The 23307-nt window shown below is 41.2% G+C and overlaps 2 protein-coding genes across 58 annotated transcripts in view; one reads left to right on the top strand and one right to left on the bottom strand.

Moving 5' to 3' along the window:
- Positions 1–23307, bottom strand: part of LOC126995153 (otoferlin-like) — a 180253-nt gene that overhangs the window by 128551 nt on the left and 28395 nt on the right. The gene's annotated exons all lie outside the window — the stretch shown is intronic.
- LOC126995154 (uncharacterized) overlaps positions 22970–23307 on the top strand; it is a 1980-nt gene continuing 1642 nt past the window's right edge. For 36 of the 50 annotated variants that reach the window (XR_007750039.1, XR_007750003.1, XR_007750006.1 and 33 more), the window contains exon 1: positions 23043–23307. This exon is cut by the window's right edge. Coding sequence is in view for 5 of the 50 variants with exons in the window: in XM_050854441.1 (XP_050710398.1) it covers positions 23046–23307 (262 nt within the window). In the remaining 45 variants the exon portion in view is untranslated. The other 14 variants (XR_007750024.1, XR_007750029.1, XR_007750027.1 and 11 more) reach the window with 6 other exon arrangements.

The following is a 23307-nucleotide window of genomic DNA, read 5'->3' as shown; positions in this document are numbered from 1 at the left end:
AAGATGGAGGAAGGAAAGAAAGGAAGAGAGAAAGAGGCATAGAAGGAAAAAAAGTGAAGTGGAGACGGAGAGAAGGGAAAAAAAGGAGAGAGAGAGATAAAAAGAGAGAAGAGGAAAGACGGAGGGAAAAGAAAGAGTAGGGTGGGGAGAATAACATTACTAGATAAAGATGAAATAAAAGAAGTGAAAATCCACGTAAAAAAGGATAATGAGGGCTCGCATCTCTCGGCACCATTATCGACGTAACCAGACATATTCCAGCGGCGCCGAAACCTCCAGGCTCACGAGATGGAAATGACAATGAGGCTTTTGTTGGCTAGAACGACAAAAAAAAACTTGTCCCCATGGAAACGCCGGCGATCCAGGAAACGTTCAAAGGAGGGGATAAACCAGCCGTCACCTTGAACGCTTGAAGAAACCGATATAGATAAAGGTTTGTAGGTGAAGAAAAGGAACACTAAGATACTGTGAAGATACGAAGACCGACTCAAACAACAGTGATATCCTGGAAACATGCAAAGGAGGGGATAAGCCAGCCGTCACCTTGAACGCTTGAAGAAACCGATATAGATAAAGGTTGAAGATGAAGAGAAGGAACACTTAGATACTGTGAAGATACGAAGACCGACTCAAACAACAGTGATATCCTGGAAACATGCAAAGGAGGGGAAAACAGCAGTCACCTTGAACGCTTGGAGAGACCAGACATAGATAAAGGTTGTAAGGGAAAGAGGAACAATGTACTGCTGTGAATATACCAAAGACGACTCAAACAACAGTGATATATATGTGAATCCAGGAAACCATCAAAGGAGGGGAAAAACAGCTGTCACCTTGAACGCTTGAAGACACGGACACACATTAAGGTTGAAGGGGAAGAAGAGGAACAATATGCTACTTTGAATATACGAAAGACGACTCAAGCAACAGTGATATATATGTGAATACAGGAAACCATCAAAGGAGGAGAAAAACGTCTTCTTGAGCGCTTAAAGACACCGACACAGATTAAGGTTGAAGGGGAAAAAGAGGAACAAAATGATACTGTGAATATACGAAAGACGACTCAAACAACAATGATATATATGTGAATCCAGGAAACCATCAAAGGAGGGGAAAAACAGCTGTCACCTTGAACGCTTGAAGACGGACACAGATTAAGGTTGAAGGGGAAAAAGAGGAACAAAATTATACTGTGAATATACGAAAGACGACTCAAACAACAGTGATATATATGAATCCAGGAAACCATCGAAGGAGGAGAAAAACGTCTTCTTGAGCGCTTGAAGACACTGACACAGATTAAGGTTGAAGGGGAAGAAGAGGAACAATATGCTACTTTGAATATACGAAAAGTGACTCAAACAACAATGATATATATATGAATCCAGGAAACCATCGAAGGAGGAGAAAAACGTCTTCTTGAGCGCTTGAAGACACTGACACAGATTAAGGTTGAAGGGGAAGAAGAGGAACAATATGCTACTTTGAATATACGAAAAGTGACTCAAACGACAATGATATATATATGAATTCAGGGAACCACTGAAGGACGAAAAGAAAAGGGCACAGATAAAAGTTAATGATGAAAGAGAAGGAACGTTTACTACTCTGAATCTATCTTATCTATCTTGAATCTCTGTATCTTGAATCTTCGTATGTCTCGAAATCTATGTCTATATTGAAATCCATCTCCAATCTCCTTTCCACTCTTTACATTTATATTTTTTTAGGAGCAGCGATTAACGGGCTTTTTTCTACACTTTTTGTTGTTGTTGCTGCCCTTGAGATACTTCCTTCTCTGTATATGAAAATTAATCTGTCTAACTTGTAATATATATTGAAACCTATCTTGAATCTATCCTACCACTATGTAAACTGACATAAGGAAAGAGGAAACAAGTGAATAGAAAATAAAAATACATAAAGCAAAATAAGAGTGATGCCTATAAGGAAAATTAAATATCAATGGCCATCATGGAAATTGTAAACAAGAAAACGTCAAAAAGAATACATGTGAGAGCGAGACTTAAACATTTACAGCCGAAAGGCCAAAGTAATCTCCAATGAAACAACAGCTGACATATTCATACCCGGGAGAGAAAATGTTTTGTGTCGACCTCGAGACTGCGAACCCAAATATAAATAGAAATAAAACAAGGGACAAAAATACGAGAAGAAAAAGAGGAAAAAAAGAAACATGACAGGGAAAAAAGCATAAGACACATAATACACTGTTCATACTATGCAAAAAAAATAAAATACAGGAACTGGTAATTTATGTTGAATGAATTGAACTAAAAATAAAACAGGGGACAAAAATATGAGAAGAAAAGAAGGAAAAAGCGAAACATGACTTAGAGCAAAAAAAGCGTGACACACAATACACTGTTCATACTATGCAAAGTAAGAATAAAAATAGCCACTGGGAATTTATGTTGAATGTTTTGGGTCAACCTCGAAACTGCGAACAGAAATATACGTAGAAACAAAAACTAAGAAAAAAAAATATCTGACACCTTTGAAAATATGAAAAAAAAGAGAGAAACATACCTTAGAGAAAAAAAGCATAACACACAAAATAATACACTTTATACTATGCCAAAAAAAAAAAAAAAACATACAGGGACTTGCAATTTATGAACCACTAGATTACGAAAAAAAGGTGGGACTCCAAAATTCAGTAATGCTACAGTGTCAAAAAACGAAAATTTAGCAGTTGGAAAGTTTCGTTTAGCCGGCGCAACATCTGCCGGAGAGAGACAGAAGGGGAAGGAATTATAGGAGAAGGGAACAGACCCCAGGAGACGGGACACAACCCCCGATTAACACCTCGTACCCATTCACTGCAGGTTGGACAGGGGCGTAGGGTATCGGAAAAGCTGCCCAAATGTTTCCACTCCGCCCCGAAAATTTAGAGAACACGAACAATGAGTAGGAGAGAAATGAAGTTCATGAATATATACAAACACTAGATTATGAGGAGAAGATTAAAACTGAATAAAAATTGAACTGTTGGATAATGAAAGAAGGAAGATCGGGAAAAGAATGGAAGCGCCTCCGCCACAAAAATTTAGAGATACCAACAATGAAAGCAGATAAATAATGACAGTGAATATATATAAACACTAGATTTATTTATCCATTTATTCTTTTTTTTTTACAGCAGGAGCAGGAGTCAGTTCAAGGGCATAAAAAAAGGTAACAAATATAAAAAAAAAGCCCGATACTCACTGATTAAGAGGAAAAGGTTAAAGCTGAATAAAATAAATGAAATGTTGGATAATGAGAGAAGGGAGATCGAGAATATAATGGAAGCGAAATCCCATCAGTGTATTCCATTAGGGCAGGAGGCAAAGCATAATTAGAGAAGCCTTATTAAGTTCCCGAATTAATAAAAGAAAAGACGAAAAATAAAATAAAAATAAAATGTAAATGCCATTCGAAATAAAGATAAATGCGAGAACGAAGAAAAATATAAATAACTTCGGATGAAAAATTGTGAAAGGTCTCTCTCTCTCTCTCTCTCTCTCTCTCTCTCTCTCTCTCTCTCTCTCTCTCTCTCTCTCTCTCTCTCTCTCTCTCTCTCTCTCTCTCTCTCCCCCCCCCCCGCTTCCAGTATTATACGTCAGTTCACGTAAGAAAAAAACCGCTTCCCAAACTTTTACAAACGCCCACGGAGGCTCACGCATACCAAAATAATTCTAATAAAACCGAAACACATTGAGAAACCACAACACATATACACCTCGACGTGGTAATGGACTGCTAGGCGTTATGTGTTTGCTTAATGCTTCGCTCAGTGTCTATATTCTTCGTTCACCCAGGCCGTGCAACTCGTTAAACCCCCTTTCAATATGTTAATGTGCTTTTTAGTTCCTGAATGAATAATGAGTGAGGAGGAGGCGAGTTTATTTAGGCATTGAGGTGGTGGTGGTAGTGATGGTGGTGGTAATAGTAGTAGTAGTAGTAGTAGTAGTAGTAGTGGTTCATTAAGGAGAGGAGCAATTTGAGGAAGATAAAGAGGACAAAGGTGAACAAGAGGAGGAGGAAGAGGAGGAAGAGGAGGAGTAATAGACGTAGAAGCAATAACAGTTAAGGAACAGCCGACATTAACTCTCTCTCTCTCTCTCTCTCTCTCTCTCTCTCTCTCTCTCTCTCTCTCTCTCTCTCTCTCTCTCTCTCTCTCTCTCTCTCTCTTGTCCTTTCCCTTTCCTCTCCACTACCTCGAACTTTCCCTTTCAATTCACCACCACCACCACCACCTTCACCACCACACAACGGGAACAGTGTACAGGTGAGTTTCCTTAATTACACCCACAACTTCGCCAGGTAATTACAGGTTCACCCAAACTCCGAAACAGGTAACACGGATGATAGTTTTTTTTCCACAGGTACGAACTTTCACTTTTTTTCATTTATTTTTTTAAGGTGAACGTAAATGCGAGGTGAAAAAAGGTGAGAAAAGTGGAAAGTGAAAGTGAATGTTTAGTTTTCCTTTTTTTTTTCCTTTTTTTTCAATCAGGTGTTTCTTCATATTTACCTGTTATTAATTAGTGTCATGGAATGTGAGGTGAAATTCGTATTTTTTTGTGTTCTAGTTGATTCTCTCTCTCTCTCTCTCTCTCTCTCTCTCTCTCTCTCTCTCTCTCTCTCTCTCTCTCTCTCTCTCAGCAAATTCAATCTGTCTACTTTATATTCTTGACGGAGGAGAGAAATATTAAACTTTATTTGAATTCTCTCTCTCTCTCTCTCTCTCTCTCTCTCTCTCTCTCTCTCTCTCTCTCTCTCTCTCTCTCTCTCTCTCTCTCTCTCTCTCGTTCCGGGAAAACAATGAGAGGTTTATTTTTTTCTCTCTTTCTTTTATTCTTTGTTTTTCGTTCTGCATTTTCCGTCTCGTCATAAATTGCTTTCTCTTCCTTCTTTCTTTCTTTCTTTCTTTCGTATTTGTGTATTTTCTTTTTCATCGTATTTTCTTTACTTTTATTTTCTTGCCATTTTTATTTCTGTTTCTGTTTTCATATTTTTAGTTTCTCATTTTCTTCTTTCAACATATTTTTATTTTTATTTTTTTTGTTTTGTTTTATTTCCACGTATTTTCTATTGTTAATCTAGTCACCTGCTTCCTCCTCCTCCTCCTCCTCCTCCTCCTCCTCCTCCTCCTCCTCCTTGCTCTCCAAACTACTCCAAACTGGCCTCTTTCGTATGTAAATTACGTGCCTATTCTTCCTCCTCCTCCTCCTCCTCCTCCTCCTCCTCCTCTTCCTTTTCTTCTGAAAACTACATTTAACTTGTTTTCCTTCTCTCTGAATAATCGGTATCTATATCTCCTCCTCCTCTTCTTCTTCCTCTTTCTCTTCTTCCTCTTCAACTGCCTCCTCCTCCTCCTCCTCCTCTTCTTCCTCTCCATTCTTCTCTTCTTGTCCTTCTAATCCTCCTTCATCTCCCCTTTCTCTTCTTCTTCTTCTTCTTCTTCTTCTTCTTCTTCTTCTTCTTCTTCTTCTTCTTCGTCGTCGTCGTCGTCGTCGTCGTCGTCGTCGTCGTCCTCCTCCTCCTCCTCCTCCTCTTTCTCCTCTTCCTCTTCAACTGCTTCCTCCTCCTCCTCTTCTTCCTCTTCCTCCAACTCTTCTTCCTCCTCCTAATCCTCCTTCACCTCCCCTTTCTCTTTTTCGTCCTCCTCCTCCTTCTCCTCTTCCTCTTCGACTGCCTCCTCCTCTTCTTCATCTTCCTCCTTCTCTTCTTCCTCCTCCTAATCATCCTTCACCTCCCCTTTCTCTTCTTCTTCGTCCTCCTCCTCCTCCTCTTCCTCTTCAACTGCCTCCTAATCCTCCTCCTCTTCTTCCTCTTCCTCCTTCTAATCCTCCTTCACCTCCCCTTTCTCTTCTTCGTTCTCCTCCTCCTCCTCCTCCTCCTCCTCCTCCTCCTCCTCCTCCTCCGCCTCCTCCTCCTCCTCTTCCTCCTCCTCCTCCTCTTCCTCTTCCTCCAAACCTTATCCTAAATGAACACCACATCACATTGAGTGCCTCCTCCTCCTCCTCCTCCTCCTCCTCCTCCTCCTCCTCTTCCAGCAGTAATAACAATAACTTCCCCAACACAGGGCAGCCGAGGGGAGTGACCGGAGTGAGCTGGCACCCCGCACTCTTTTTTAATATACTAAGTGCCAGCGTGGAGCATGGGGGACCTTTTTCCTTCTGGGGCTCGTATTTTTTTATAGTATTTCCTCACCCTTCCTTCCCTCATTTCCTTCTTTCCTTACTTGGTTTGTGTATTTGTTTTGTTTGTTTGTTTGGCTTACTTGTTCATTGTTTTCTTTTCCTTGGGTTGTTTTGACGTTATTTATCGATTTTATATCTCTCTTTTCTTTTTTTTTGCTTGTTTTTCTTGTTTTTCTTGTATTGGTATGTTGATTTTTTTTACTTCTCTCTAATTCTCCTTTTTCAAGCATACACTTTTTTTTTGTTTTTTTGCCTCTTTTATAATTTTTTTGTATCTATTTCCTATTTTCTTTGTTAATATCTATTGCTATGTATTTTTCTTCACATCCATCCACCTCCATATCTATCTATGTATCTATCATTATCTATTCATCTGTTTCTTCATTATTCTCTATGCATCGTTTACTTGTTTTAATTCCTTTCGTTTCTCTCCAATTTCTTTCTTCTTTAATTTTCTTTTCGTCTTTTTCCTTCTTTTTTTTTGTGTTTCAAGTTCGTGTTTTTGAGAGTGTTGTTCAACCTCTTGTTTTCTTTCTTTTCTTGTTCTTTTGTATCTTTTTCTTAACGCCATGTGACAGATATTGGTATTCCACGCACGCCTCCTCCTCCTCCTCCTCCTCCTCCTCCTCCTCCTCCTCCTCCTCCTTCTCCGCCTCCTCCTCTTCCTCTTCTTCTCTCAACCGGACTGTCACTATCAATACCATCTCTGTTTTCTACTTCATCTACTTCAATCTCATCAATCTCCTCCTCCTTCTCCTCCTATTCTTCTTCTTCTTATTCTTTATTCTTCCTCCTCCTCCTGTTTGATATTCTTTCCTCTTTGTTTCTGATCTTATTTTCCTTTACTTTCCTCCTCTGTCTTCTCTAACTTTTCCTCCTCCCTGTAACTTCATTTTCCTCTTCTTCTTCTTCTTCAATATTTTCTTCATTTTTCAATTTTTTCCTTCTTTTCTTCTCCACTTTCTTATTTTTCTTCCTTATCGTTTGTCTCAATATTCTCCTCCTCCTCCTCTTCTTCTTCCTCCTCCTCCTCCTCTTCATTTTTCTATCTCTTTCCCAATAAATAAGAAATATGATGACAGGAAAAATATTGATATCTCCAGAAAGAAAGAGAGCGAGAGCGAGAGAGAGAGAGAGAGAGATTTACTGGTGTTAGTTCTTGATATATGCAAAGTAATGGGGCTGTAGAGGAGATAGTGGTGGTGATAATGGTGGTCATGGTGGTGGTGGTGGTGGTGGTGGTCATGGTGGTGGTGGTGGTGGTGGTGATGGTGGTGGTCATGGTGGTGGTGGTGGTGGTGGTAAAGAACTCTAATAAAGAAAGACAGGTTTATACTGAGGCAAGAGAACGTGACTGAAATTGGAGGAGGAGGAGGAGGAGGAGGAGGAGGAGGAGGAGGAGGAGGAGGAAGAAGCGAGCCACTGAGGAAACGAAGAAAGGTTAAGAAGAGGAAAAAGGAGAAGGAGAAAACGAACGAGAAAGAGGAAGAGGAGGAGGAGGAGGAGGAGGAGGAGGAGGAGGAAGGCAACCGGTCTTAAAGAAAATGGAAGAATATTTTACACACGATGACAAGATGCAAGGAGAGAGAGAGAGAGAGAGAGAGAGAGTGTAATCCTTCGTTTAATCTGACTAGCAACACACCCAAATCTCTCTTCTCTCTCTCTCTCAAAATTTAAAAGTTACTAACATCCCAATTAACAAAATCAATCAATTAAACAAAATAAAATAATAATAATAAAAGTAGTAGCAATAGTAGTAGTAGTAGTAGTAGTAGTATTGGTAGTAGTAGTAGTAATAGTAGTAGTAGTAGTAGTAGTAGTAGTAGGAACCATATGGGGAAAACGATGATCTGAACATTGGCAATACTGCATTCACCTGGTTGGCAACACTGATTACCTGGTTGCTAGGGGTAACGACAGGTATGCTAGGTGAGGGGTCAGTTTCCCCTCCTCTTACCTCCCCTCTCCTTCCCTCTTCCTTCTCCTTCCCTCCCTCTTGCTTCCACTTCATTCACACCCTCTTCCTCCACCTCTCCTATCCCTCATTCCACCTTTTTAATCCTCCTTCCACTTCCCCTCCCTTTCCCTTCTTTGCAACTAATTAATAAAGATTAGCCTTACATATTCAGCATTTACTTTTCCTTCACCTCCTCCTCCTCCTCCTCCTCTTCCTCCTTGAACCTAACACGCGATGAACTACTTCTCGCTCCCTGGGACGAACAATGTCTTTAAAATCAACAATGCTGGAAACTGATTAGCTCGTAGAAACAGAAGACAGCGACCAAAGGGATAAACTCGTGGAAATAGGAGAAGCCAACGAGAAATGGGATATACTCGTAGAAGGAGAGAGGACAACAGTTCCCTTGAAATCTAGGAAAGAATATGGTGGCGTGAATCTAGCACAAAAAAGGTTGGTTTTATGAGACACTTTCCCTTCTCATATTAGCATTTTCTACAGGTCAAAGAGGGGGTCAGTCCGATTCTAATGAGTGTTTCTTCAGGTTCACGGTACAGAAGAAGGGTCACACTACAACCAGGGTCATAAAACTAATCCTGTAAGTACCCACAACTCCTACGAAAGCCTTGTCAAATATGTGGTCTTGGGCGGTGAAATCTTATAATACGACCCAAAGACCAATGAACCTAAAGAAGAGGAACTGTAAGGTGATGAGATTATACTGCTGTGGACAATATCGATGCAGTCTCAGAGCTTCCATGGTATCTAGGAGAGCAGATGCTGGCGGGCGTGAATCTCCTGTACAAAGACCAATGAACTTAAAGAAGAGAAACTGTACTGTGATGAGAGATAACACAACGGAGACCCGTGAACACTACCAAGACGGCCTCAGAGCTTCAAAACATGGGATTGAGGATCATATCTTCAAACATTTCGTCACCCAAGTTCACATATTTGCCAAGGGTTTCCGTATGAGTTGAGGGCATTTCCAGGAGTAGTTTTATGACCCTGGTGGTAGTTTGACCCTTCTTCTGTACCGTGAAACTGAAGAAACACTTATTAGAACCCGACTGACCCCCTCTTTGACCTACAGAAATGGCTTTTGTGAGAAGGGAAGGTGTCTCATAATACAGGCCTGAGAGTCATTTTGCTGGGTCAGGAGTGAATTGAAAGGACCCCCGCGCGTACGCTCCCCCCAGCAAGTGGTTTAATTAATCTGTTCCGCAGGTTAATGAGGCGATTGGCGGATCAATGAATTACTGAAGTGGAGTGTCTCGTTATAAGCCAGTAGAGTTTTATGTTATTTGTTGTGGTATGTTGCTGTGTCGCCTCCTCCTCCCTCTCTTCGTTCTTTTCCTTCTTCTTCTCTTGTTTTCTCTATCTTCCTCATTCTCTTTCTAGTCCTCATTTTCCCTTTCTCCTCCTTCTCTTGTCTTCTCTATTCTCTTTCTTATCCTGTTCGTCTTTGTTTTCCCTTCCTTTCCCATTCTATCCTTTCCTCTCATTTCCTTTCCCTTCCCTTCCCTTCTCATCCCTTCTTTTCCTTTCCCTTTCTATCCATTCCTTTCCTTTCCTCTCATTTCCTTTCCCTTCCCTTCCCTTCTCATCCCTTCTCTTCCTTTCCCTTGCTCTCCATTCCTTTCCTTTCCTTTCAATTCCTTTCCCTTTCCTTCCTTTTCTTCCCTCCCATCCCATCCATTCTCTTCTCTATTCTACTTTTCTAATCTCTTTTCCTCCTCCTCAATTTTTCGTACCTCGTCTCTTCAGCTGCCCACTTCACCTGGACAAACTGATGCAGGTAACGCGTATAATTAAGATAAGGTTAGCCATTAGGAGGGTACAAAATTACAGCTGTACTATTTGTAGCGCTAACTGGTTATTCTCCTACTGGGGAGCTAACACCTGTAATTATGCTGGCACAGATAACGTAGGTTGTGATGTAGAAGGCAAAGAGTACGTGGTTCGATATCTCTCTCTTTCATTCTCTCTCTCTCTCTCTCTCTCTCTCTCTCTCTCTCTCTCTCTCTCTCTCTCTCTGTTTCTCTTTATTTTTTTATTTTTCTGTTTTATTTTCGTCCTTTCTTACTTCTTCTCTTTCTCTCTTCCTTCCATTATTATTTTATCTCTTTCCTCTTTTCTTACTTTCATTCAATTTACTGTTTCTGTCTTTCTCTCTATCTCCCTTTTCTCCTTTTTCCTTTCATTTTCATTTTGGTATTATGATTTTCCTTTCTTCCTTCCTTCTTTTCTTTCTCTCTATTCCTTCTTTTTATTATTTTTTCAATCTTTCCTTCCTTCATACTTTCGTTTTTATTTATTCTCTCTCTCTCTCTCTCTCTCTCTCTCTCTCTCTCTCTCTCTCTCTCTCTCTCTCTCTCTCTCTCTCTCTCTCTCTCTCTCTCGGCCTTGACTTCTCTCTCATATTCGTCTTCAGCAAAAACAAAACAAAAAAAAAAAAAATTCTTTCATCTTTTCAGCAAATTCGTAAGTTATCCTTTTTTCTTCTTTTCCTCTTCTCCAAATTTCCTGTTTTAATTTCCTCTCTTATCCTAGCCTTTGTGTTTTACTTTTTTTATGTTCTTCTTTAGTTCTTTTATATATTTCTGTTCTCTATTTCGCTCTACCATACTTCATACTCTTCGTCGTCCCTTTCTCCTTTCATCTTCTTTTCCTTCTTTATCTTCAGTCTCTCTACTTTTCTCTCTTTCTTTATCTCTCAGTTCTTCATTTCAATTATTATTCTTGATTTTTATTCTTCGTTTTCCTCTTTCCTCTACCTTATTTTTCTTTTATATATTCCTGTTCTCTATTTTTCTCTACAATGCTTCATACTCTTCGTGTTCCCTTCCTCCCTTCATCTTCCTTTCCTTCTTTATCTTCAGGCTCTCCACTTCTCTCGGTTTATTCCTCCTCCCTAACGCATATTTCCAGGACGTAAACACCCCGGCTCCTCCTCTCACAGTTTTCCATAGTTTAGCCTCGAGCATAAACACACCGTGAGACCGAGCCGAGTAGCGCCGCCTGGGGGTGTAAAAATGAACACGCCCTCTGAGCCAAGTACAGCCCGGGCCCCTAAACATAAACAAAGGGGGGACTTGTATATTTTTTAACCCTCTCTTCCTCCCTATCTCGCGCTTTACCCCGCTACACTGCATACCACGCCTACATACACATACATACAAACACACACACACGGTCACATATGTATGCAAATTGGATGACTGTGTGTGTGCATCAAGCAGATACTACCTGTGTGTGTATGTGTGTGTGTGTGTGTGTGTGTGTGTGTATGTATGGAATTTTATTTTGTTCAAGCGATTTTATGGGTATTTTCTCTCTCTCTCTCTCTCTCTCTCTCTCTCTCTCTCTCTCTCTCTCTCTCTCTCTCTCTCTCTCTCTCTCTCATTTTCCATCCAGTGTCAGTGGAAATTATACCCAGACACGCACTCACATTTGCTTACACACACACACACACACACACACACACACACACAGACACACACACGGCTTTATGTTCAAGCACGGTTGCGTTTGAAACACAGGGCAACTTTGCTAACACACACACACACACACACACACACACACACACACACACACACACACACACACACACACACACACACACACATTCATGCTTAAACACCTGCATTCATATATTCATACATACCCACAGACATATATAAATACACACACACACACACACACACACACACACACACACATACACACACACACACACACACACACACACACACACACACACATACATACATACATACATACAAATGAGCATTCACTTTTTAAGGTTTCATTATTAAAGTGAGAAATTTTATTATCAAAAAGTTAATGAGATGTTAAATGAAAAAATATATAAATAAGAAAAAATAAAAAAAGAAATGAACGATGGAAGGAAAATATAAGTAAATACAAAAAATAAAGAAAAATGAAAGAAAAAATAAGGAAAAAGCAAATGAGAAAATGAATATATTAATGAATGGAGGAAGAAAGGAAGGGGAAGGAGAGAACTCAGAAGGGGAAGAGGGGAGAGACAAGGAGGTAAGAGAAAACGAATTAATGAAGAAAGGAAAAAAAAAGTACGAAAGAAAGAAAAATGGAAAATGGATGAAGAAAGGAGAAAAGAGAAATAGGAAGGAAAGTAAGAGGGAGCAAATTGATCAAGTAAAAAAAGATAATTGCGAAGGACAGAGAAAAAGCAGAAAAGAAAACTATGAAAATTGAGGATAAGCAAGAAAAGCAAAATTTGATAATAAAAGGAAGGAAAAATCGCATGTTCTGTTTTTCCTCCTTTTTCCTCATTTATTTATTTTCCTAGTCTTCTTTTTTATTTCTCTTCTTAATTTCTCCTATTTCCAACACTCACTTTTCGTTTCCTCTTCTGCTCCTTCTTTATTTCTTCCATCTTCTTCCTTTTTCTTTGTCTCCCATCTTCTTCTTCCTTCTTCTTTCTGTTTCCCATCTTTCATCTCCTTCCTTTTTTATTCTGTTTCCTATCTACAGTCTCCTTCCTTCTTTCTTCCTGTTTTCCATCTTCAATCTCCTTCCTCCTTCTTTCTGTTTCCAATCTTCCATCTTCTTCCTTCTTCTTCCTATTCCCAATCTTCCATTTTCTTCCTTCTTTATGTTTTCCATCTTCCAAATCCTTCCTTCTTCTTCTTGTTTCCTATCTTCCATCTTCCTTATTCTTTCTGGTTCCTATCTTTCATCTTCCTTCTTTCTTCCTGTTTTCCATCTTCAATCTCCTTCCATCTTCTTTTGCTTCCCACTCTTTACCTTTCTGTTTTCTGTTCATTCATCTATTTTTGTTTCCCTCGTATTTCCTCACTTCATTTGGTCCTCTTTATTATCCTGTTATTAATTTTCTCTCCTCCTCCTCCTCTTATTCCTCGTTAGCAGCTTCCTCTTAGATTTCCTGGTTCGCTTCCTGGTAACCTGTCTCCTCCTCCTCCTCCCCCTCTTCTTCTTCCTCCACCTCCTCCTCTTCTTCCTTCTCTTTCATCATAGTAATCCACCTCCTCCTCCTCCTCCTCCTCCTCCTCGTCTTCTTCCTCTTTTCATCACACTCCTCTTCCGCCTTCCTAACCTCATGTTTTTGCTCTTGTTCTTTTTTCCTCCTCCTCCTCTTCTTCCTCCTCCTCCTCCTCCTCCTCCTCCTCCTCCTCCTCCTCCTCCTCCTCCTCCTCCTCCTCCTCCTCCTCCTCTAACGTGCACGCAAAGATTCTCGTTAACATATTAGCTTTTGGAAACGATAACACACACACACACACACACACACACACACACACACACACACACACACACAGACAGGCAAGTGTACATTCCAACAAAGCCAAAATTACACACACACACACACACACACACACACACACACATGTTCTTTCCTACACACCCACGAACATGCACACACAAACACACACACACGGCCACAAAAAAAACTGGGTCAACAAACACACACAAAAAAACGCTCACACGCACATAACTTTGACCCCAAAATGAATATGAAAAACGTACATAGGACAAAAAATCTTACATGGCTGACACACACGCACACACGCACACACACGCAAGCAAAGAAACTTTCCTCCACCTAAATAAAAAATAAAAAATAAACATTGCCAGACACGCACAGACAAACGCACACACACATCAATTAAACGTACACAAGGCCTGAAAAAAAAACCGTACACACCAAAAGCCGAAAACACACACACACACACACACACACACACACACACACACACACACAGCAATAATCCTTCAATCCTCTGACCTGGTCGTGTTTCTCTCTCTCTCTCTCTCTCTCTCTCTCTCTCTCTCTCTCTCTCTCTCTCTCTCTCTCTCTCTCTCTCTCTCTCTCTCTCTCTCTCTCTCTCTCTCTCTCTTCCTTTTCCTTTCTCTTCTTTCCTAATCCTCTCCTTTGTCTCTTCCTTCCTTTGTTTCTTCTGTTTAATTTTCATTTTCTCCTCTTCCTTTTTCTCTCTTCATCCTTTTTTCTCTTCATTCTCTTCCTTTTTAGCTTCCATTATTCCTTCCTCCTCCTTCTCTCACTTCTCTTCCCATCTTCCCTCTTCCTCCTCCTCCTTCGTTCCTTCTTCACCTCTCGCCTCTCCCTTCTTCTTCCCCTCTCATATTCTCTCCTATCTCTCTCCTTCCCTTCATCTTCTTTGCTATCTTAGTCTAGTCATTCTCTCACTCACTCTCCCCTTCTCTCCCCCTTCCTCCTCCTACCTTCCTTCTCTCTCTCTCCTTCCCTCTCCCCTTCTCTCCCTCCCTCCCTCCTCCTACCTTCTCCCTCTCACCCTCTCTCCCTCCCCTTCACATTCTTCTCCATTCCATCAATCGCAGAACAGATCCACCTTCGTTTGGCGTCCCTTTACACTCCCAGTGGCCATGGGGCGTGAAAAATGGCCCGTCCGGGACTCCACGCGCGCCCGACCAATGCCCCAAACACGCCCAATGAGACGCTTCAGGGCCCTTTTTTGATCTCGGTTTTTAATGTTTTTTTTTGTTGTGTTTTGTTATTTTTTTTTTGTTAGTTTGTTGAGTTGTTTTGATTTAGGTGTTTTTTTTTCGTTGTTGTTGTTGTTGTGATTGTTCTTTTCTTTTTTCTTCTTTTTCGTCTCCTTTTTTTTTCTTCTTCTTCTTCTTCTTCACCTCATGTTGTTGTGATTGTTCTTTTGTTTTTTCTTCTTTTTCGTCTCCTTTTTTTTTCTTCTTCTTCTTCTTCTTCACCTCCTCTTTCTTCTTCGTTTTCTTTTTCGTCTCCTTCTTTCTTATCTTCTCCTCCTCCTCCTCCTCCTCCTCCTCCTCCCCTTCTTCTTCTCTTTCCTATCTTCTTCTTCTTCTTCTTCTTTAATATTCTTATTGTATTTAGTTTATGCTTAAGAAAGAGAGATAAACGTATATATTTATATATATATATATATATATATATATATATATATATATATATATATATATATATATATATATATATAGATAGATATAGATAGAGAGAGAGAGAGAGAGAGAGAGAGAGAGAGAGAGAGAGAGAGAGAGAGAGAGAGAGAGAGAGAGAGAGAGAGAGAGAGAGAGAGAGAGAGAGAGAGAGAGAATCCATTGAGACTGTTTAAGAGGATTAGATCTTTGTGTTTCTTTCTCTCCTTTTCTGACTCCTTCTTTTCTCCTCCTCCTCCTCCTCCTCCTCCTCCTTCTTGTCTCTCCCTTTCATTAGGTTGGTCTATCTGTCTTACTGTCTACCAGTCACCCTCTCTCTCTCTCTCTCTCTCTCTCTCTCTCTCTCTCTCTCTCTCTCTCTCCCCCGTTAGGCCGTGTAATGAAGTTTAATGAAGTTTTAGCTAATGTGTGGGGAGCCATGATCAAGGAGAGAGAGAGAGAGAGAGAGAGAGAGAGAGAGAGAGAGAGAGAGAGAGAGAGAGAGAGAGAGGAAAAACAAGAATATTCCATGCATACAAAATAAGCCTATAATTTCCTTCTGTTATTGCTTGCTTTATTGTTTGTGTTACTCTAAGTCTCTCTCTCTCTCTCTCTCTCTCTCTCTCTCTCTCTCTCTCTCTCTCTCTCTCTCTCTCTCTCTCTCTCTCTCTCTCTCTCTCTCTCTCTGCAGTAACATCTTATTTTTTGTTTCTTTATCTCCCTCTTTTTCCTCACAAACTCTCATTCGTCATAATTATCACCATTCTCTCTCTCTCTCTCTCTCTCTCTCTCTCTCTCTCTCTCTCTCTCTCTCTCTCTCTCTCTCTCTCTCTCTCTCTCTCTCTCTTAAAACACGCTTCCCATGTCCGGCATTTTAAGGAAGAAGAAAAAGTGTGAAAATAAAGAAAGTGAGATATTGAGAGCACGTGTTTTGTGGAGATCTTGGTCTTCTTTAGGAGGAGGAAGAGGAGGAGGAGGAGGAGGAGGAGGAGGGAGGAGGAAAGGGAACTGAGGCTGCAAGGGAAGAAATTTGAGAAGAGAGACCGAGGGAAGGAAGGAAGGAAGGAAGGAAGGAAGGAAAGAAGGAAGGAAGGAAGGAAGGAAGGAAAGAAGGAAGGAAGGAAAGGAAGGAGGGAAAAAGTATATGATGAAGAAGGGCGATAAAGTAGAGAGGAAAAAAAAAGTGAGAAAGTGAAGAAAACTATGCAATGATGAATGAGAGAGAGAGAGAGAGAGAGAGAGAGAGAGAGAGAGAGAGAGAGAGAGAGAGAGAGAGAGAGAGAGAACGTAACAGAACAGTGAATAAAGAACAGGAACAAACTAACGAAAGCAAAGGAGAACGAACAGGAGATAGAAGAGGAAAAAGAGAGAAAACTGGAAACACGAATAAGGGAAACAAGAGAGAGTAACTAAAACGAAAAGAATAACAAAATAAGGACAAGGGATGAGAGAAAGAATGTGATAAAGGGGAGGAAGAGGAAATAGAAAAAGAACTACATGAAAGGGAACATAAGAGAAAACTGATGAATGAGGGAAGGAGAGAAAATGATAATAAACAGAAGGAAAGGAAAGACAGAGAGGAGAGAAAAGACTTGATGGTATAATTTACGAAGAGAGAGAGAGAGAGAGAGAGAGAGAGAGAGAGAGAGAGAGAGAGAGAAATGAAAATATCTGCATTGCTCATTGAAGGACAAAGAGGAGGAGAAGGAGGAAGAGGATGAGAAGATGCAGAAGAAGGAGGAGGAAGAGGAGGAAGAGGATAAGTAGGAGGAGGATGTTTCAGCACCACCACCACCACCACCACCACCACCACCATCACCACCACCACCACCACTATCACCACAAACATGAACACTTGACACTTTCCTTATAAGCGTTTGAAATATAAGAGACATACATAAATACATACATACATACATACATATACACTCACACACACTCATACATTATACATATGGTTCTCAGATTTAAAAGCATCACAAGTCAATATTCATATAAAGATAAATTTACAGTATTAATTATACTCAAGTAGGTTCAATGTACGCACTCTATATGCTATTAAAACTTTATTCTTCATTGTTTTATTTTCCTTCTCCTCCTCCTCCTCCTCCTCCCCTTATCATGTCATTCCTTTCCACACAATTAAATCTCTTCATCGACAAACACGTACGAACACACACACACACACACACACACACACACACACACACACACACACACACACACACACACACGCAGACACCTGCCACTCGTCATAATGAGTTAATGGATCCAACTGAGAGAGAGAGAGAAAACCAGTATGTCATCTAAATAATTTAACCATCTACATCTAGATCTAGATAAATCTAGATAAATCTAGATAAATCTAGATAAATCTAGATCTAGATAAATTCATGGACAAGGCCTACCGGTCTCTTGCAGACTCCTGCGTTCTTATGTTCTTATGTTCTTATCAAACGTTTACAATTAGTGAAATCGGATAATAATAATAATAATAATAATAATAATAATAATAATAATAATAATAATAATAATAATAATAATAATAATAATAATAAAAGAAAAGTTTATTACATTACGAATCTCATCTCTCTCTCTCTCTCTCTCTCTCTCTCTCTCTCTCTCTCTCTCTCTCTCTCTCTCTCATCGGATCAGAATGGATGTAAAAATTCAATGAAGGTTTTTGAAATATTTACGAGCCGGGATTAAAATTTAACACATGTGAGGCGCCCCGTGTGTGTGTGTGTGTGTGTGTGTGTGTGTGTGTGTGTGTGTGTGCTCACGGTTATTTGTAGGTCCCTGTTTGAAGGTAAATAGATAAATAATTTGTTTGTATGTTTGTTTGTTTGTGTGTGTGTGCGTGTGTTTGTTTCAGTGAATGTCGATGTTTAATTAAAATATGGCAACGAGGTGAAAGCAATATGGCGTGCATGGCTGACTACAGACACACACACACACACACACACACACACACACACACACACACACACCGTTTACCTTTCTCTAATTCAATCTCATCCATACTCTCTCTCTCTCTCTCTCTCTCTCTCTCTCTCTCTCTCTCTCTCTCTCTCTCTCTCTCTCTCTCTCTCTCTCTCTCTCTCTCTCTCTCTCTCTCTCAGTCAGTCAGCCAGCCAGCCAGTCAGTCAGTCAGTTAGTCAGCCAGCCAGTCAGTCAGTCAGTCAGTCAGTCAGTTAGTCAATCAGTCAGTCAGTCAGTCAGCCAGTCAGTCAATCAATCAGACAGTCATGTGGTGAGTGCCAATACGATAGACACACACAAGAGATAGATAGAAAGATAGACAGATAGACAGAACAGGATAGGAACACATTGGTTACAGGAGCTGCCTTGAATAGACCTACAACCACCACCACCACCATCACCACCCCCACCAACACCAAAACTGATATTCTCTCCCTCTCTTACTGTCCTCACCACCATCACCACCACCACCACTATCACCACCATCACCACCACCATCATCACCACCACCACCAACAACAACACCAAAACTGATATTCTGTCCCCCTCTTACTGTCCTCACCACCATCACCACCACCATCACCACCATCACCACCACCACCACCTTCGTCCATAACATAAAGAATTCTTGAGGCGGATCTTCACTTCTGGTCGGTATAATTAGACCCTCCCGCCCCTCACCTAAACTATTTCCAAAGGCCAGAAAGGATATCAGTCGGGTTCTCAAGAGTGTTTTTCTAGCTTCATGGTACAGAGGGAGGGTCGAACTACCGCCAGGGTCATAAAACTACCCCTGGAAATGCCCGGAACTCCTACGAAAGCCTTGTCAAATATGTGTGTTCTTAAGCATCGCCGAGATGGTTGAAAAATACTACCCATTCTGTTTTGCAAGACCCTATGCGTACGTTTGTGGACTTGCTCGCCCAAAGTGTGTGTGTGTGTGTGTGTGTGTGTGTGTGTGTGTGTGTGTGTGTGTGTGTAATTCCCCTCACCTCTTGGTCTGCTGCGGGTCTCTCTCGAGACAGACAGCCGTTCCCCTACGGAGAAGCACAGTGTTTATAGTACCGATCTTTGGGTAGGGCTGAGACCACTCACACACAACACACCGCGACAACGAGGTCACAACTCCTCGCCTTACGTCGCGTACCTACTCACTGCTAGGTGAACAGGGGCTACACGTGAAAGAAGATTAACCCAACTTATCTTCACTCGGCCGGGGAATCGAACCCCGGTCCTTCTGGTTGTGAGGCAGACGCTCTATCCACTGAACTACCGGGCCGTGTGTGTGTGTGTGTGTGTGTGTGTGTGTGTGTGTGTGTGAAGGACAAACAAGTCGAGATCAGAGTTGCTGGTATTGGAACGCGCACGGCACGTGTAGGCTATTCAGTACCGCATAACGCCCCCACACTCATTCAAACACTATAGTATTTCCATTTTGTATAAATACCCCGACACTGGACAACGTTGTATTCCAACAGTGTCCAGTGTCGGGGTATTTATACAAAATCTTTGTTATTATCCTAAACACGAAACAATCTCAACACTATGAGCTTATTAGATTATCCAATCATTTAATTAAATTAATTTAAAGGTATTAAGTAGCTGACATATGAGAGGAAGCGAGAAGTCTTGAGAGTGTGTGGCAGATATGTGGGGCGGGGCTGACCCGCATAGGCCTACACCCCACCGGCCAGTTTCAAATGGAAATACTATAGTACCTTTAGGATAAATTTACTGATAGATAGAAAGGTTTTAAGAAACGTGAGAAATACAGCGCGGTTTGGTGCAAGAAGCTCTGGGCTCCAAGAGAAATTGAACCAGAGCTTTGGCCCGAAGAACCGCCGGTGACCGAGAGAACCTGCCAGGGTTGAGGAAGCCGGGAGGGGGAGGAGGGAGGAGGTCGACGATAGGGGAGTTACGTCGGGGGGAAGGATGGGGAGAGGGAGGGGTGTCTTCCTCAACAGGAACGAGGTCAGTGGAGCATATCATGGTCATTGTTGTAGATTGTCCTCGTCAGTGTCATGGATTCCGTCAGCTGGAAGGAGCTCAGTGGAGCATATCGTGGTCATTGTTGTAGAGTGTCCTCGTCAGTGTCATGGGTTCCGTCAGCTGGAAGGAGCTCAACACTGTAATCCAAGTCGTCTGTATCCTTGGCCTCCTCGATGGGAACGAGTGGCGGTGGAAGATTGGGCTCGTCATCTGCAGGACCGTCATTTTCTTCTTTGGACATGTCCAGCGCTTTTACAAAGTCGTCATTTTCTTCTTTGAACATGGCCAGCGCTTTTACATGTTCGTCATTTTCTTCCTTGGACATGTCCAGCGCTATTACAAGTTCGTCATTTTCTTCTTTGGACATGTCCAGCGCTTTTACAATGTCGTGATTTTCTTCTTTCGACATGTCCAGCGCTTTTACAATGTCGTCATTTTCTTCCTTCGACATGTCCAGCGCTTTTACAAAGTCATCATTTTCTTCTTTGGACATGTCAAGCGCTTTTACAATGTCGTGATTTTCTTCCTTCGACATGTCCAGCGCTTTTACAATGTCGTCATTTTCTTCCTTCGACATGTCCAGCGCTTTTACAATGTCGTCATTTTCTTCCTTCGACATGTCCAGCGCTTTTACAATGTCGTCATTTTCTTCTTTGGACATGTCCAGCGCTTTTACAATGTCGTCATTTTCTTCTTTGGACATGTCCAGCGCTTTTACAATGTCGTGATTTTCTTCCTTCGACATGTCCAGCGCTTTTACAATGTCGTGATTTTCTTCCTTCGACATGTCCAGCGCTTTTACAATGTCGTCATTTTCTTCCTTCGACATGTCCAGCGCTTTTACAATGTCGTCGTTTTCTTCTTTGGACATGTCCAGCGCTTTTACAATGTCGTGATTTTCTTCTTTCGACAAGTCCAGCGCTTTTACAATGTCGTCATTTTCTTCTTTGGACATGTCCAGCGCTTTTACAATGTCGTGATTTTCTTCCTTCGACATGTCCAGCGCTTTTACAATGTCGTCATTTTCTTCCTTCGACATGTCCAGCGCTTTTACAAAGTCATCATTTTCTTCTTTGGACATGTCCAGCGCTTTTACAATGTCGTGATTTTCTTCCTTCGACATGTCCAGCGCTTTTACAAAGTCATCATTTTCTTCTTTGGACATGTCCAGCGCTTTTACAATGTAGTCGTTTTCTTCCTTCGACATGTCCAGCGCTTTTACAATGTCGTGATTTTCTTCCTTCGACATGTCCAGCGCTTTTACAATGTCGTGATTTTCTTCCTTCGACATGTCCAGCGCTTTTACAATGTCGTCATTTTCTTCCTTGGACATGTCTAGCGCTTTGACAGTGTCGTCATTTTCTTCCAAGAAGATGTCTAGCGCTTTTACAATGTCGTCATATTCTTCCTTGGACATGTCCAGCGCTTTTACAAAGTCTTCATTTTCTTCTCTGAACATGTCCAGCACTTTTACAAAGTCGTCATTTTCTTCTTTGGACATGTCCAGCGCTTTTACAATGTCGTGATTTTCTTCCTTCGACATGTCCAGCGCTTTTACAATGTCGTGATTTTCTTCCTTCGACATGTCCAGCGCTTTTACAATGTCGTCATTTTCTTCCTTCGACATGTCCAGCGCTTTTACAATGTCGTCGTTTTCTTCTTTGGACATGTCCAGCGCTTTTACAATGTCGTGATTTTCTTCTTTCGACATGTCCAGCGCTTTTACAATGTCGTCATTTTCTTCTTTGGACATGTCCAGCGCTTTTACAATGTCGTGATTTTCTTCCTTCGACATGTCCAGCGCTTTTACAATGTCGTCATTTTCTTCCTTCGACATGTCCAGCGCTTTTACAAAGTCATCATTTTCTTCTTTGGACATGTCCAGCGCTTTTACAATGTCGTGATTTTCTTCCTTCGACATGTCCAGCGCTTTTACAAAGTCATCATTTTCTTCTTTGGACATGTCCAGCGCTTTTACAATGTAGTCGTTTTCTTCCTTCGACATGTCCAGCGCTTTTACAATGTCGTGATTTTCTTCCTTCGACATGTCCAGCGCTTTTACAATGTCGTGATTTTCTTCCTTCGACATGTCCAGCGCTTTTACAATGTCGTGATTTTCTTCCTTCGACATGTCCAGCGCTTTTACAATGTCGTCATTTTCTTCCTTGGACATGTCTAGCGCTTTGACAGTGTCGTCATTTTCTTCCAAGAAGATGTCTAGCGCTTTTACAATGTCGTCATATTCTTCCTTGGACATGTCCAGCGCTTTTACAAAGTCTTCATTTTCTTCTCTGAACATGTCCAGCACTTTTACAAAGTCGTCATTTTCTTCTTTGGACATGTCCAGCGCTTTTACAATGTCGTGATTTTCTTCCTTCGACATGTCCAGCGCTTTTACAAAGTCATCATTTTCTTCTTTGGACATGTCCAGCGCTTTTACAAAGTCATCATTTTCTTCTTTGGACATGTCCAGCGCTTTTACAAAGTCGTCATTTTCTTCTTTGGACATGTCCAGCGCTTTTACAATGTCGTCATTTTCTTCCTTGGACATGTCCAGCGCTTTTACAGAGTCGTCATTTTCTTCTTTGGACATGTCCAGCGCTTTTACAATGTCGTCATTTTCTTCTTTGGACATGTCCAGCGCTTTTACAAAGTCGTCATTTTCTTCTTTGGACATGGCCAGCGCTTTTACAATGTCGTCATTTTTTTCTTTGGACATGGCCAGCGCTTTTACAATGTCGTAATTTTCTTCCAAGAAGATGTCTAGCGCTTTTATAATGTCGTCATTTTCTGCCTTGGCCATGGCCAGCGCTTTTACAATGTCGTCATATTCTTCCTTGGACATGGCCAGCGCTTTTTCAATGTCGTCATATTCTTCCTTGAACATGTCCAGCGCTTTTACAATGTCGTCATTTTCTTCCTTGGACATGTCTAGCGCTTTTACAATGTCGTCATTTTCTTCCTCGGACATGTCCAACGGTTTGACTAGGTCGTTGTTTTCAGCCTTGGTAATGTCCAGCGCTTTCACTAGGTCGTTATTTTCAGCCTTGGAAATGTCTAGCGCTTTCACAATGTCGATGTTTTCAGCCTTGGAAATGTCCAGCGCTTTCACAAGGTCGTTGTTTTCAGCCTTGGAAATGTCCAGCGCTTTCACAAGGTCGGATTTTTCAGCCTTGGAAATGTCAAGCGTTTTCACAAGGTCGTTGTTTTCAGCCTTGGTAATGTCCAGCG

The sequence above is a fragment of the Eriocheir sinensis genome, chromosome 7, assembly GCF_024679095.1.
Source record: "Eriocheir sinensis breed Jianghai 21 chromosome 7, ASM2467909v1, whole genome shotgun sequence".
Taxonomy (NCBI): Eukaryota; Metazoa; Arthropoda; class Malacostraca; order Decapoda; family Varunidae; genus Eriocheir; species Eriocheir sinensis.
This window is presented reverse-complemented; position numbering and strand designations above follow the sequence as displayed.